General features: G+C 36.5%; 1 protein-coding gene across 2 annotated transcripts in view; it reads right to left on the reverse strand.

Annotated features, from left to right (window-relative positions):
- The window catches only part of LOC106071023 (polyunsaturated fatty acid 5-lipoxygenase-like), a 71,728-nt gene that overhangs the window by 32,070 nt on the left and 27,592 nt on the right, over positions 1 to 12,066 (reverse strand). Inside the window, exons 2-3 of one of the 2 annotated variants that reach the window (XM_056037503.1) lie at positions 3,378 to 3,422; positions 556 to 687 (exon numbers count right to left, since the gene is read on the reverse strand). In XM_056037503.1, the coding sequence (XP_055893478.1) occupies positions 556 to 687; positions 3,378 to 3,422 (177 nt within the window). Of the gene's footprint in view, positions 1 to 555; positions 688 to 1,786; positions 1,919 to 3,377; positions 3,423 to 12,066 lie in introns of both variants that reach the window. The other variant, XM_056037502.1, reaches the window with a different exon arrangement.

Below are 12,066 nucleotides of genomic sequence, written 5' to 3' on the forward strand. Positions count from 1 at the left end.
TTACAATGTTGAAATCATAAAATTGGTATCCTGTGTCCGGGACCGGTATAACATACAAAATACAGTTTAAGGATTTGGTACGCGTTTGTTAAGAACTTGATCTAATTGTACGCGCAACAAAACATCCTCCATCAATACAGCGCAATATAGTTTTTGATTTTTTTTAACGATTAAAACTTTTACCTTTGATTTTGAAATAAAATGGACTTTGCAATCTTGTCAAAAATTCTTGATAGCAGATCACAAAATTTTACAAATAAGTTTAGGTTAACGTAGGCATAGTAGACATAATAATCGATAGAGATCTACCTGATATGTTTATTGGTGATGTGTTAATGATGAAATGAAAAAATTAAAAGGCATGCAAAAACAGGCAAGCAGTTATACATTAGCAATACATGTGGTAAAAGCGTTCTGAAGGGATAGTAGAATTGTGCTGGAAAGATGAAAGTAGTAAAAAGCTACATCTATTTACTTTCTGTTGAGTTTTGTTTTTTGTTTTAAACTAATTGACCACAGGTCATACTAAACTAACTGACCACAGGCCATACTGACTTGGTAAGGCTGATAAAAGATATCTCTCGTGTAGACATTCTTGAGATCAGAGAGGTCCGCCCATTCTCCTTTGGTCAGCATGACCAGTTTACTGACCGCGATTAGCTTCATCTTTGTTTTCACGATATCCCACTGGCGACAGCATGCAAATATGCAAATGAACCGAGTGTAAGAAAATAAAGCACGTGACTTTTAGAACAAAAATAGAACAAAAATACATAGGTTATGAGAGTGATCCCTAAACTCATTGCATTGCTGACAAGCGTCACCTCAAAGATCAAGCCCTTCTTTTAAAAAAAAAATTAAAAATAAATAAAATAAAAAAACTATATAGTAACAAAGGAATTATTTAAAAAACAAAAAACAAAAAAAAAAAAAAAACTTCTCTAAGGGAAACAGCCGCAAAATCACTGCTACATATCTCAATACTACATGAATAAGCTCTTTTTTTCTATATTAAACAAAATTAATTGATAAACATTAAATGATTAATTAATTGGTTTTTTATTTTATTGATTCATGAATTATCATCAACAATGAATGTGTGAGATTTCATCTTGATCCGAGAATGTCTAGTGGGAGAACAAAATGTGTACACAAATTATACCAGACAGAGAGTGAGTTGATGTACGCTTTGTACAAACTAGTTCCAGAGAAGACAGTATTTATAGGCTGTGATCTGTGTAGCGAGAAACTATTCTGTTTGTTTATTATTCACTACTATAGTCCTTGAATATTAAAGACTTCTACAATTCGACAAGCAGTAATTCTATACGATGTCTACATTGACGGTATTGATGGTCTAGTTACTATGTTTGAGGTAACTTTAAAGAAACTGGTTTTATAAAAGTGTTATTATTATGATACATTCTGTAAAAAGACAATATGTATATAGACGATAGAGTATATCTGTATACTATAGAATATGTGTAGATCCGAGTAGGAACCGATTACTGAATATGTAAATGTTATGAGATATTAATCAAATATTACTTTTAAAATAGTCACAATCACTTCCAAAATGTCATGCAAGAATTAAATATGATTGTCATAAAGTAAAATAACAAAATGCAAAATATGAACAGCTGGGTGGAGGTAAGGGAACCAGCACAACAGTCAGAAGCAAACACAAAAAGGGATCCAAGCAACAGAATTCGAGGGAGTGCAATCCATGCCATGCCAAAGTTGAACAGTTCACCGGACAACATGGCCAACACAAAATACAACTAACTTTTGGCTTTTGGAACGTGGATTCCTTGTAGACATCTGTCATGGTAGCTATACTCTCCCACTCTCCGGAGGCCATAATTTTGACCAAAATGCTGCTTGCAATCAGCTTGGCTTTCAGTGTAACAATGTCCCACTGGGAACGTTTTGTGCAACACGGGAACATGGCGAAATAAAGTGTAAATCATTAGACATTGTGTACCTTCTTTGACATGCCATTTGATAATTAAAAACATGATAACAAATAACGAAAACACTATATAAATAATAGCAATAAAAAGTCACTTAAAAATACACACTCACTAATGAGTCTGTAATCACTGAAGACATCAATATTTATCATTTATTTTTTATACTTGTTTATTACGAGTAGGAAAATCACAAAAAAAAAGTTAAGACCTAGCGATCTATCGGGCAGATAATGTTAAGGTTATCTGTTTCTTTTGCCAGCGCAACGACCAAGAGTTAGGGCGCCCTAAAAATCCCGAAATTCAAAAGCCAAGCGCTTAACTACTCAGCCACTTTCCCAAGCCCACTGGTCAACATACATGAAACAAACAAATATTAAGCAAGTTTGCACCTCCTCTTCGTGTCTTGTGGTCCAAGGGTCAGGTGATGTAAATCTGTTTCTATAGCTGGAGATGCCATCTGACAGTCACAAGTAGAACCCCCCATTATCTTTCCCAACTAATTTCATGTGCCCAAAGGAATAAAGTGGGACGCCCTAAAAATCCCAAAGTCAAACTCGTGGCCCCGCGCACTTTTCCTCTCGGCCACCCCGCCCTAAAGTAAAGTTTACTTAAAAGAAATTAAAACTTTAAGTAATCTTTCAAATAGAAGTTACGAAAATATACTTTTGTGTTTCTTGAAAGTGTACTAAAAAAAGTAACCCTCGACGATAAACTATCCATAGACCGCAAAGTGCCCTAGCACGCAAAGTACCCTGGCACGCAAAGTACCCTGGCACGCAAAATATCCCTGGACCACAAAGTACCCCTGCACAAAATACCCTGGACCACAAAGTACCCCTGGATCACAAAATACCCTGGACCACAAAGTACCCCTGGATCACAAAATACCCTGGACCACAAAGTACCCCTGGATCACAAAATACCCTGGACCACAAAGTACCCCTGGATCACAAAATACCCTGGACCACAAAGTACCCCTGGATCACAAAATATCCTGGACCACAAAGTACCCCTGGATCACAAAATACCCTGGACCACAAAGAATCCAAGGATCAAAAAGTAAACCTGGACCACAAAGTACATTGGACCACAAAGTACCACTGCAGTAAAAAGTACCTCTGCACCACATAGTATCCATGGACCGCAAAGTATCCCTTGATTACTCTGATCGAAAAGCATTTTTTTCATTCTCAAAAGCAATCGCACCCAGTACGGAAGTGTCTACCTAATGTTCCTTGCCCTACAAGGGTATCAGCAGCCAAGGTTTAAAAACGCTCTGTCAACGCTGGCTCAAAGGGGGACAACTGAAGTAGACTGTTTCCCAGCCAATGAAAGCAAAAATCGAAAAATGAATTTTTCATTATTTCAACTAAAAGATAATTGTAGATAATATGCAAATGTTACCTTATAATCAAATGAAAACTGCTCATCTGAGGGCATTGACTTGACCTGTTATAAAAGAATAATATATTTTATTAATTTTTTTTTTGTTGCTGTTATGATCATATCATTTCAATTTTTTACTATAAAAAGTCAATATTTCACGTGGCATGTAAGTCAATTACTTGTCTTACGCTCGCTGTATTTCTGTCTTAATGATCACATGGGTGCAAGTTAAACCAGTTGAAACATACTTTACGACATTGTGTTAATACATGAAATAAATCGAGCGAACACATATTTTTAAAAGATTACACATTTCTCTTCAATTTTTGTCGAGACTTTTTATCGTTATTAGAATTGCTTGTGTTGTGAATTAGTAACAGAACAATTTTCATAAATTCACTACCCTGAACTTTAACTTTAAACAATTCTCACTCAACAGTCTTTCCCCGTGCTGGACTTACAATTATAGACTAACGACTATATGAGAAGAATTAAACGAAGATCTTTAATGTTAAAAAAAAAAATAGTATAGATTTGTTTTAAAGCTCCAATTAACAAGATCAACTTCTTAGACTTAATTTTGATTCAAGAGAAAACAAAAAAAGACAACTCCCATATATTTCAAATGAATTCGTTGTTTAAAAAAGTGTTTGTGTGTGTTGCGTGTAGCAAGGAGGCGAGAGAACCTAATCAAAACAATTCCTTGCCATTCTTTACCTCCACCACAGCACCCCCACCCACCCACACACTGTATTGAGTTCTTACGACATCCTGAACTTTGTGCTAATGATGCATGAAGTGTAAACATCTTCACACAACTAGCAGCCCCGGAGGGAAGGGGGGGGTAGAAGGCACTGTATAAGAATGTGTGAGAAGGGAGGGTGCAGGGTGTCGCCACATGGTCTAGCAGCAACGGTTAAAAAAACTATGGTCCCCCCTAGTACATTTAAAGGTCTTCGGTTCAGCAACACGCTATTTACATAACACAATAAATACTTGGTCCGAGAACTGCATGTCATAGATTTAATCCAAAATCATAAACCATGATGATAAAAAAATGAACTATTAGAGGACATTATATCATTGTGTGTTCACAATAAGCGATGAAGACCGTTTATAGAGTGTATGCATAGAGGCTATTTATATATTTATATGTTATGAATTGAGGCTATTTATATATTTATATGTTATGAATTGAGGCTGTTTATATGTTATGAATTGAGGCTGTTTATATGTTATGAATTGAGGCTGTTTATATGCTATGAATTGAGGCTATTTATATATTTATGTTATGAATTGAGGCTATTTATATATTTATGTGCTATGAATTGAGGCTATTTATATGTTATGAATTGAGGCAATTTATATGTTATGAATTGAGGATATTTATATGTACAAGTCTTTTTGTTTTGTTTTTCTACAATCATGTGCATGGCCGGATTTTTGTGGAGCCCAGGTGGCACCTACACTTTTTCAAAAGCTTAAATGATTGAATGGAAATACTTATAGCTAAAGGCATGCTTTATTTTTGAATAAAGAAATAGGATAATATAAATTTAATCTCACTTTCCTTTTACAAAAAAAATTAAAATGCATATTTTGGTTTTTAAAAAAAAAATATATATATATTTTTGAGTTATTGGAGAGTAAGGCCCTTGGTAGAAGCACGGTCGTAAATCCGAAGCTGTAATTACGTATTCCGAGTGTACTACAAGCATACACTTATATATTATATCTAGATTGGAAACCGGAAATAAATTCTTATCCGCGATTGATCTATTCACAGACCTATACATATATAAATTTTTATGTATGTAAACTCTTTTTTCAGGCTCTAAGGGGAGTCTCCCCAAGCTATCTTTTCTGTCTTAGAAAAGTAACGATCTTTAGTTTTCAAAGTTTAGAAATATTGCTTAATCATTTCTCGGATATTCACGCAAATATATGAAACAAAGCCATTTCCTGTTTGTTTCCATTGAGATAATGTTTCAAAAATCCTAGATCGAAATAATTCATGTTGATTTAAATCATCTTATGTACATTTAAATAGATTGATTACCTAGATATTTCTAGATTATGTATCTACAAATTGCAAAATAATAATTATGAGACGAGAGTACTCTTATTTTTGATGTTCAATTACTAGATCTAGATCTAAAAATTAAATTATATGTTACATAGGTTAGGGTTGAAAATAACAACTGTACTTCTTTTAACTACTTTACAAAACAACGCCATGATCCAACTTTCTAAAACATTTTCACGACATTTTTTGTAGTGCTAAAAAATGTTTATGTCCAGTCTAGAGTAGTATATATAAGTCTATGACAACAAGCTTATAGTTCTTAATCACGACATTTTTGCCAGCCGTAAAAATGCGCAAAAAAAATTCTGAAAAAAAAAAAGTTTCTGACCCGTCAAATTTCTTTGCAAAGAACAACTCAAAACAATGCTGGGAGGGATTAAAGAAAATAACAGGCTGCGCCTCAAAACGAAAACAAATTTTAGTGGCTGATGATGAGAAATTCGCCAACGAACTAAATTATTTTTATTCTCGTTTTGACAAAGAAGATTTTGTTGATCTACACAAAGAACTTTTCAACACTCTGTCCAAAGGAAAACAAGAGCCCTACGTCAATTTTGTAACGGAGGATGAAGTGACATTGTTATTTAAAAGAGTAGACGTAACAAAAGCTTGTGGACCAGACAAAATTAGTGGCAAGCTGATCAAGCTATGTGCGGAGCAAATTTCTTCTATCTTCTGTCATATCTTTAACCAGTCATTGCAAACGTGCGTAATTCCAAACATCTGGAAAACTTCAGAAATCATACCAGTGCCTAAGAAACCAAAAATAGATTGCTTAAATGATTTCCGCCCAGTAGCACTAACACCTATTGTTATGAAATGTTTTGAAAAATATATCCTTAAACAACTTATAGCAAAAGTCAATAACAGCCTAGACCCTCACCAATTTGCATACAAAGCAGCTAGAGGAACTGAGGATGCCATTCTATTGCTTTTGGACCCGCTTTATAAGCATCTCGATATACCCAAAACATATGCACGAGTCCTCTTCGTAGATTTCTCCTCGGCTTTCAATACCATACAGCCACATCTAATGATAAACAAACTGAGTAACTTAAATGTAAGCCCTTACTTGCAAGCATGGGTTCTAAACTTTTTAACCCAACGGCCCCAGTATGTTAAAGTCAACAACACCAAATCGTCAACTCGAGTACTATGTACGGGTGCTCCACAAGGTTGTGTACTTTCTCCTGTGCTATACACTCTTTACACTAATGACATAAGAAGCATCTATGACTCAGTTAAACTCATTAAATTCGCTGATGATACTGCCATAGTCGGTCTTATTTCAGGAGACGAAACTCAGCATCGAAGCTCGATAGAAGAGTTTACAAACTGGTGCACCGACAACTTTCTAGAACTGAATGTAACAAAAACTAAAGAACTTATAATAGATTTTAGAAAGAAAAAACAAACTATACGTGAACTGCAAATAAACACTACATCTATAGAACAAGTAAAGGCATATAAATATCTAGGCATTATCATCAACAACAAGCTTTCATGGGAAGACCACCTTGGAACTCTGACAAAGAAAACAGCCCAGCGACTCTTTTTTCTATACAAACTCAACAGTTTTAAATTAAATAAGAAGATCCTTGAGACATTTTACGGCGCGACTGTACAAAATCTGCTAACATACGGAATAAGTTGTTGGCAAGGCAACGCCTCATCTAAACTGTTGCAACGTCTAGAAAACATCATTAAAAAAGCATCAAAAATTACAATCACAACATTACCACATTTAAAGGAACTTTTTGAACAAACGTGCCTAAGAAAAATCGAAAAAATCTTGGAAGACAACGGCCACCCGCTCCATCAGAACTACGCCAGGTCGTCGCGAAGTGGGCGACTGCTGTCAATCAAAACAAGAACGGAGCGGTACAAAAACTCGTTCGTACCTCACTCGGTCAGACTCTATCACCGCCACTCATTGATCAGGGAACATGAAATGCACCAAGATACCTGTGTGTAGTCGCTGAATGAACTGTTTATGTTGTCTGTTGTATTTATGTGTATTTTTCTGTTGTGTTGTCTTTATATGAGAAACGAGTCCTTGTAATCACAACAAATTTCCGTAAGGATCAATAAAGCAGTCTTAGTCTTAGTCTTAGTCTTAGAAATTCGGATATATTTTTCTCTTTTGTGGATGCCCCTTTCTTGAGGGGGTCCCTGGGGCTGTACGCTCGCCTGCCCTCCCAATAGTCCGGACCTGGTTCTACTAGTGAAGGAGTTCTCTGTTTGTATACATAATGGCTTCACTCGTACATGGACAAGACAATGAGCTAGACACAAATATATACATTTCTATTGGGGGGGGGGGAGGCTAATTTAAACCGGTTTTATTGATAGCTCGCAGTAAGATCCAAGCCATCGATTCAAATTTTAAGCTAAAAGTTTTAAAGTCTTATGTTCAGTTTTTGGAGTTTTACTTTTTGAATAAGAAGTTTTAATTTTTTAATTTTAAGTTTTACTTTAGAACATTAAGTTTTGTTTTTGAATATTAAGTTTTACGTTTTGAATTTAAGGTTTGTTGTTGTTTTGTTGTTGTTGTTTTTAGATTAAAGTTTTACGCCTAGAGAGGTCTCTGGTTTTATGATTTTATTTTTCAGTTTTTAGTTTAAAGTTTGAGCATTTTGAAGACATTATGAAAAAAAAAAAAGAATAATAAATAAACAGAGAAAAAAAAAAGGTAAAATCAAACGTACATACTCGTGAATGAATAGAAACTCTTCCTACAGCACACTCTACGACCTCGCATTTTAATCATGAATAGATAATTTGTAAGCAGGTCAAGGACACTCAATAATTAATGAAGAGATGTCAGACTCTATCACATTGTTAAGTTGGCAGTATGTCAGCATGAAGTGGCACAAGTTATTTCTTCTCTGTGCTTACTCCCATTCTTACTTAGTGTATTGAGTCTAAAGAGAGAAATCGCCATGCGCAAACCAAATAACCGTTTTAATCATCAAGAAGAAAGCTGAAACCTTTGCAGGATTTTACATAACTAGCCTACTATCACGTAAAAATAAGGTTCAACGTTTTTGTAATTGTATTGTCGCAGGTGTCTTTTTAATAGAAGATTTTAGTTCTTTCCTGCCTTATGGAGAAACTAATTTTAGAGAGACAAATACAGGGAAAACAATAAGGCAGATAAGTCAATAAGCTTCAACGCTACGTGTTAAGACTACTTTTGTGAATCTAGTATTGAAGTTAAATCAAATTAAATGCTTACTACTTTGAGAGCTTAATTATCTTATTTCTGTACATATGTAAGGATCCTTCAGCAGACATTTGAAATCTCCATAACCCAATTCGATAGTAACGCATCCATAAAAGTCTACATAGTGACAACTACCGATTTGTTGGCATGATTATTATTAGACAATCATTGTAATCGACCGTTATGTCATCCTATGACAAAGCTAGTGTGACTTACCAAACTCCTGCTTTAAGCATGTACTGCAGACATCCAGTTAAGCTTCCCTAAGCTACTGTATTTGGCGAGTTGCTGTTTAATATTTACTGTAGAACTGCCCTATAACTCTTAAGTATTTACTGCAGAACTGCCCTGTTACTCTTCAATATTTACTGCAGAACTGCCCTGTTACTCTTTAATATTTACTGCAGAACATTTGAACTATTACCTACCGGTTAACTTAACTGTAAAGTTACAGCTCTTTTAGAGAAAAAAAAAAATGTACCAACTTTGAGACTTTGATATTCTGACTTACGATGCTGTTGTGTACTAACGTTAAATGGGTAGAAAGTTAACAACGTGAGACTCATTGCAGTAGAAGAAGTAGGAACACCTACCCAAATCACACACACACACACAATGGTAAGGCAGCTGGATTTTTTTTTACTTCTGATTTCGAGTGTGTGTGTTTATGAGGTGGTTGAGTGTGTGCTTGTGCACACAGGGGTGTACATTTGCATATGCGGCAGTGTGTAGCATGTGTCAAATTTGGAGTGGGGGGGGGGGAGGGAAGTTAGGACCTCCTTTTAGCTCTTAGTCACAGAGGAGACGAACATTTCAAATAGTTCTCACGCCACGCTACTTCTGCTTGGCCCTTACGACTGATTCATTCGCGAAGTCAGTCACACAATAGGTATGCCATGTCACCCTTACCCGTTACAGCCAATACTATCTCATACACACAGACACACACAAAACATGAACACAAAAGCCGTGTCGAAGATTAATTATATTTATAATAGATATTCAGGACCATCACCTTATCTTTCAGTTATTGTTATTTTCATTATTATTATTATGTTGAAAACGAACTTATATTCATTCTCTGGCACTGCCAGGGTGGAGTTTCGTGAGAGAGAAAAAAAATCCATTGTAGCCTCAACGTCCACGGAGAAATTTTCTGGTGATGTGGCAGGTCTGCAATATTATTAGATCTAGTATTATTGCTCACAAGGAAAGCAGTGCTCTCTGGTCCAATCTTATTTGTGGACATTGGGGGGGGGGGGGAGGGGGGGGCAGGGCAGACCCAAACAATTGCGGGGCTTTATGCGAAATGGATTGCGCGGGGCCCAATCTGGGTAGGGATAAGCATAATGTTAATTTTTTTTTCTATTTTAAGGAGATTTGTTATGAGTTTTCAGGAGATTTGTAATAATTTCATGAGATTTTTATGACTTTTTCGCGTATTTTGGAATTTCATGAGATTTCCAAGAGGCCCTGGAAAATCAGGAGGCCGAGTAAACCCTGTTATTATATATAATTTATAATGTTTTAATTGAATCATTTACACCTAGAATTAGCGTGAGGCCTATGAAAGTGCGGGGCCCACTACGGCCACATAGGTTGCAGAGGCCTAAGGCCGGTCCTGTGTGTGTGTGTGTGTGGGGGGGGGGTTTCCATGCTAAGCAAACAACTCGAGGCATATCTCCAATAAAATATCCAGTCTACATGGGATTCAAACTTGTTCCCCACTCAGCCTCAGGTAGCCAAATAGTTTATGTCACTCAGTCACACATCCCGTATCTAGTACCTACAAATAGAGCTCTCCAAGAAAGATTGTGGTTTGGTTTGTTGAATCATTTCGCATATAGATGTTATCGAGCTCAACGAGGAAGGAAAAAAGTAAAAAAATAACAAAACATCAGAGCTCTCCATGAAAGCTTCCTAGAATAGTTTCAAGCGGGTTTTAATCGTGTACAAGCCAGAAATGATTCACTCCGGTTTCCAAGAAAACAAGAGATCTCTGCGTAAAACGAAGGCTTCCTAATGATCTATCTCTAATCAATTGAAAACTATAGATATTTTTTTGTTGACAGTAGGCAGCCTTTGCACTTATACACATATAAGAGATCTAGAGTCGTCTTGAACATTTAAGGTCAATGAATTTCGAAAAGAATGTAAAGAAAAATAAAACAATATTTATGTTCTTTAATTTAAACTAATATATTTTTATTCTAAGATCAAATTATCACCACTTTTGTCATACAGGGAAGCTGGGGTGTTTGCACTGCGATTTAGTGCCTCTTCGTGTGGCTGGTGAGACCGGAATGTTGGGCCGAACACTGAGCAGGTTATTCGTCGGTTGCCTTGATTTTGTTTTCTCTGGCCCTTTTCTTCAGCCAGCACTGTTTTCTTGTCCTCTGAAATTTTGTCCCGCGATTATCAAAAGTTATGAGTGCTAATATCTTTATATTACGTGATTATTAGTTGTAAAAAAGTACTTGAAAGGATGTCACGTGATCATATGTCTACTTCTATCCATTACGTCACGTTGACGTGTCTACAAGAACTTATACTCCGTGAAAACAGAACCTAACGTGACTAGTTCAAAAACTATTTCCAGGAATGTTCAGAGCAAGAGGTTTCCCTGACCTATGAAGTCGGAATTCGGCAATTCTAGGACAGTCATATGGAACATTGGATATTGTCAGTTTTCCCCACAGCGGAGACACCGTCAGAATGTCAACTCAAAACCGTGCGATTATATACCCTTGTGGTATTTATTTACTACATCCAATTCTACAAACTATTTCTTTGTGTAAAAAAAAAAAGGGGGGTGGGTGGGAAATGGGAGTGTTACTTATTAACTACGTTGTACATGTCAGTTTGAATTACCACCTTACATTGAGATCAGGTGTCCTAGCCATGCCGTGGCGACAGATGTAGGCGGAGTCAGTTCAAATGACTCTGACTAAATGTGATGGACGCCTTACTTCATTAGGGCCGTTGTACCGCTCCCTTTCCTTTATGCCCCCCCCCATCTCACGCCTCTGCAACCCTCCCGTTAAAAGGAGGATCAAAAAAAAAAAAGAACACGTCCAATCTTGTTCAAAGTATGACTACTGTAAAGTCCACCAACATAAGGGAAGTAACTCTACTAGTTAACAGGAAAAAAAAGGCAATGTTTACACTTGGGCGTAGAGGTTACCGCCACTTCTCGCCCCCACTTGTTTCCAATGACGTCATAACTACGGCTCCTCGGCCCTTTGACGCTGGAAATAGAACCAAATGGATGTGCGCGTGTGTGACGTTAGGGCATGCTTGAATGTACAGCACCAGACTCCTCTCGACTTTTATCCTTCCCACCCCCTCTCTCAGTATCGTCCCTCGAGAGCCAAAACGCACTAAGGTCAAAACCG

This window comes from Biomphalaria glabrata, chromosome 8 (genome assembly GCF_947242115.1).
Source record: "Biomphalaria glabrata chromosome 8, xgBioGlab47.1, whole genome shotgun sequence".
In the NCBI taxonomy this organism is placed as follows: Eukaryota; Metazoa; Mollusca; class Gastropoda; family Planorbidae; genus Biomphalaria; species Biomphalaria glabrata.